This window comes from Corvus brachyrhynchos, unplaced genomic scaffold (genome assembly GCF_000691975.1).
Source record: "Corvus brachyrhynchos isolate BGI_N302 unplaced genomic scaffold, ASM69197v1 scaffold443, whole genome shotgun sequence".
NCBI lineage: Eukaryota > Metazoa > Chordata > Aves > Passeriformes > Corvidae > Corvus > Corvus brachyrhynchos.
This window is the reverse complement of record NW_008237220.1, coordinates 288,996-293,347: the sequence shown is the minus strand read 5'-3', so window position 1 is coordinate 293,347 and position 4,352 is coordinate 288,996. Positions and strand designations below refer to the sequence as shown.

Here is a 4,352-nt window from a genome sequence, read left to right as displayed (position 1 = left end):
GGGGTGCAGCGCCCCCGCGGGGATCAGGCGGTCCTGGGAGGTGCGGAGGGGCCCTCGGTACCCCCACGGGATAGGCACCCCCTCAATCCCACTGTGTTCCCCCGACCCCCTCAAATCCCCTCAGTCCCTTGCATCCCTCCAATCCCTCAGCATCCCGCTGATCCTCCCAATCCCCTACCCGCAGAGCACCCCGATCCCTCTGTCTACCCCAGCTCCCTGCCCCTCTCACCTGCCCCCTACCCAGCCCTTCACCTGCCCCACACCGTGTAGCTACCTCCCCACTCGACCCCTCCAGGCCCACACCTGCCCTCTCACCTGCCCCACACGGTACACATAGACCCTCCCCGTCTCCCTGCTCTGACCCCCCAGGTAGGTGGGTGCTGCCACCAGCAGAAGGTCACTGTCCCCATCTCCCTCCAGGTCCAGGGCCAAGACCTCGCTGCCGAAGTAGGAGCCGATCTGGGGATGCAGGGGGCTGTGAGGCTGAGAGGGGGTGGGGGGCCCAAACTCCCCCCAAAGACCCTCAAGGCCCCCAGCCGCCCCCCACCTGCTCCCCCATTAGTGCCTGGGCCACCGTCACGGTCCCTGTGGGGTCCAGCTGGAAGAGGACAACTTTGCCCTTGTGCTGGAATCGAGGGGCTCCAGCCACAAACAAGCGCTGCCCCCCCGGGAGCTGCAGCGAGGACACGGAGTACCCTGGGGGGGGAAGCAGGGTCAGCGGGGGGGACAGCCCTGGGGAGACAGGGTCCCCAGTGTGTTCCTGGGGCACCCCAAATATACAGGACATGGAGCACCCCTGGGACATGGAGCATTTCTGGATCACCAAGCATCCCAAATATCCATCACATGGAGCATCCCCACTTCATCCCTGATCTCCAGGACATGAAACATCCCTGATTCATCTCAAATCCCAAGGATATGGAGTATGCCTGGCTCACCTCACATCCCTCGGGACACCCTCATCCCTTGGGATCCCCCATACCCAGATATGCTGCATGGTTCTTCAGCTCCAGGGGGAATTCCTCCTGAAACGCTTCGCGGGGTGGGACAATGCGTCCACGCTGGCTCTCCTCCAGCACACCGCCCTCCCAGTCATAGGCTCCCACCATTCCAAAGAGGATCCCATCCTGCCAGGATGGGTGGGACATGTCACCCTGGGGACACCACAATGCCTCAGTGTCCCCGACCCCCACCGATGTCACTCTCCCATCCCAGGACACTCAGCAGGGCTGGGATGGGCTGAGGATTATTTTCCACCTTTCCCAGTGGGATCACCTCGAGGCGATGGATGGAGAAGCCGATCTGGGACATTTCCAGCTCAAAGGCGCTCTCGTTGTCTCCATGGGTGCCTGACCGGGGCAGGAAGGACACTCTGTTCCTCCAGCTGTGCTTCCAGCTGGAATTCCCAGCCCTTCCCGGGATCCCAGCCTCAAGCCGGCACCTTCCAGGCTGAAGATCCGATCTCCCAGAGCATCCACAATGTCACTGAGGGCAGCCTCATCTGTGACATTGAAGAAATACTTCTCATCGGGGTCGCTGGCGATGGACTTGATCTCCCGGATGAAATCCTCGGGATCCTGCTGCCGACGCAGGTAGTGCCCCAGGACCTAAGGGAGGGACAGGGGTCAGCAGGAGCCCGCCCCGGGGTTAAGGGGAATGCAGGGGTGCGGCTCGGTGGGAGGGGCCTCACAGCGATGGCGTAGCGGGTGACATTGTGCCGGTCACACTCCGCCAGCGCCGCCGGCAGCTCGTCCCCATCGTGGGACTCTCCGTCCCCCAGCAGCAGCAGCCGCGGGGCCCCCGGGCGCCCGCCTTGCGCCGGGCTGAAGGACTCTGTGCTGCAGGAATGTGGCTGGCAGAATGAGCCCCTCCTCCATCCCCATCCTAATACTCTTCTCAATCCTGACTCTGCTCCCAACCCTGACCCTGATCTCAACCCCAACCCTGATCCAGATCCCAGTCCCGATCCTGAGCCCAATACCAACCCCAACCCCAGTCCAAATCCTGACTTGATCCCAAGCCTGATATCAATTCCAATACTGATCCTTATTCAAATCCTGATCGCAACCTAGACCCTAATCCCAATTCTGATCCCAATCCCAGCCCCACTCCCTCTCCCAATCCCAATCCTGATCTCAATCCTGACGTCAGTCCTGTCCCCAATCCCGCCCCCATTCCCAATCCCGCTCGCATTCCCATTCCAGAGCCCACCATGCCTGCCGGATGGCCATGGCCGTGCGTGTCTCCCTCCCCTCCTGACGCGTCAGGTTCCGGGCGGCCTCAAGCAGGCGCTGGGCCGTGGGGTGCTGCCCCAGTGCCCACTCCTGCCCCAGCCGCTCCCCATACTGCAGCACCCCCACCTGAAACAGGGAGAGTCAGAGCCAGAGGGAGCCCCAAATCCACAGGGACATCCCTCAAATCCCCAGAGTGCTGCCCCGGCATCTGCTCCTGCACCACCCACTCCCTGTATGGCAGCCTACCTCACATTTCAAACGGGGGGAAACCTGAGCCAAGGATCCCCCCAAATCCACAGGGAGCTCCCCCAAATCCCACGGGAACCCCTAATCCCTGGAAAAGGGCACTTTTGGCCCCTCCAAAGCCATCTCCAGCCGGCATAGTCCTGGGGACAATGACGTCGCCCCAGGGTGGCATCTCCACAGGGGTGGCATCACCCCGGGACAATGGCATCACCTTGGGGAAAATGGTATCACTTTAGGGGTAGCACCATCCCGGGGGTGGCATCACCCTGGGATAACGGCATCACCCCAGGGACAGTAACATCACTCCAAGGCTGGCATCACCCCAGGGGCAACAGCATTGCCCTGGAGACAATCATCTTGCCCTGGAGACACTATCCCAGCCTTGGGGACACCGTGGTGGCCAAGGTACCACGCCCTGACCTGGGTCTGCCCAGGACCAATGAAGAAGCGTCCCAGGATGTTCCCAAGGAATGCCTGCACCTCCTCCCAGGGGTAGATGCTGTTGGAGCCGTCCAGAACCAGGATGATGTCCATGTAGGTGGAACAGCCTGGCAGGGAACACGGTGACACCAGGATGGCACATCTGAGTACATCCCAGTACGTCCCACCCTACTCACGCTGTGCTGTGGGTGCAATGGTTCCCACAAGCTGGAGCTCCTCATTGAGTTGGACACAGCGGCCAGAGCTGAACACAGAGGTGCCACATTCCTGGGACCAAAGTGGGGCGCATGCCTTGGGGGGTGACATGAGGACACAACAGTGGGTGATGTCCATCTCCCTCTTCCATCCCCTGCCATGCCTCAGTTTTCCTCTGTGTACGCTCTTCTTACCACAAATCCACCATCCTTGGAGTCCACCAGCGTCATCCCAAGGTGTCCAGTGCTGCTGCGGAGCCACGGAGCCACGGCCCCTTGAGGACATGGGGACAGAAGCAAGGTGAGCACCGTGGGGCCCCCAGGCCTCACCGGTCACAGCCACACCCCCCCGGTACCGAGGCTGGCTTTGGCACAGGAAGAGTTTTGGAGTCCCACGCTGCACTTGTAGATGTCACCTTGACCATTCCCATCCCACGGGGCTCCCACCAGCAGCCTGGAGGGACAAGGAGGGGACACAGAGAGGGACACGTAGTGGACACCGGGGATGTCATCACCCCCGCCCTACTCCAAGCCAGCCGCCACGTTTTGGGGGCACCGTGCCAGGCCCTGCCGCCCACACCGTGGCACCGAGGCCGCTTCCGTCTGTCTGTCCAGCCGTCTGGCCACAGCCTCCTGCTGCTCTGGCCCCTGCCCTTCTGTGCTTCCCCTTCTCAACCTCAATCTCCTCCCGCCCTGCCTCAGTTCCTCCTTCCCAAACTCACTTCTCCTGCTTCCCACCTCAGTTTTGTCTTCACACCTCAGTTTGCCCCTCCCTTCTCCCCTTTTTTGACTCAGTTTCCCCCACCCACCCTCAGTTTCCCTCCTCCCCTTCTCAGTTCCCTCTTTCCCATCTCACTGCCCCCTTCCTGTTTCCCCTTTCCTACCCCACTTTCCCCTTTCCTACCTCACTTTCCCCTTACCTACCTCATTTTCCCCCTCCCTGCTTCAGCTTCCCTTTCCCCACCCTCCTTCTCCCCTTCCCACCTCAATCTCCCCTTTCCTGCCTCACTTTCCCCTTCTCTCCCATCTCCCCCGGGTCCCCTCGGGTATCACTCACCACTTGTTCCCATCGCCCCCCCACTGCAGCACCCGGTACCCAAACTGGGACTCGGGGGACCCCTGGAAGACCCGCGGCTGCCCCACGTCGATGTTGAATCCCTCACAGAGTCCTGGGGAAGTGACGGAGGGTCCTGAGGGTGGGGAGGGCAACCCGCACCCATCCAACGGCACCCGGGAG

At 61.7% G+C, this 4,352-nt stretch overlaps 1 protein-coding gene across 1 annotated transcript in view; it reads right to left on the bottom strand.

The window, feature by feature from the left end:
- Nucleotides 1-4,352, bottom strand: part of ITGA10 (integrin subunit alpha 10) — an 11,313-nt gene that overhangs the window by 4,976 nt on the left and 1,985 nt on the right. Inside the window, exons 2-14 of the mRNA XM_017728874.1 lie at nucleotides 4,173-4,314; nucleotides 3,472-3,569; nucleotides 3,311-3,390; nucleotides 3,098-3,212; nucleotides 2,901-3,028; nucleotides 2,212-2,360; nucleotides 1,691-1,838; nucleotides 1,442-1,607; nucleotides 1,276-1,349; nucleotides 983-1,127; nucleotides 548-696; nucleotides 316-459; nucleotides 1-33 (exon numbers count right to left, since the gene is read on the bottom strand). Coding sequence (XP_017584363.1) covers nucleotides 1-33; nucleotides 316-459; nucleotides 548-696; nucleotides 983-1,127; nucleotides 1,276-1,349; nucleotides 1,442-1,607; nucleotides 1,691-1,838; nucleotides 2,212-2,360; nucleotides 2,901-3,028; nucleotides 3,098-3,212; nucleotides 3,311-3,390; nucleotides 3,472-3,569; nucleotides 4,173-4,314 — 1,571 coding nt within the window. The remainder of the gene's footprint in view (nucleotides 34-315; nucleotides 460-547; nucleotides 697-982; nucleotides 1,128-1,275; nucleotides 1,350-1,441; nucleotides 1,608-1,690; nucleotides 1,839-2,211; nucleotides 2,361-2,900; nucleotides 3,029-3,097; nucleotides 3,213-3,310; nucleotides 3,391-3,471; nucleotides 3,570-4,172; nucleotides 4,315-4,352) is intronic.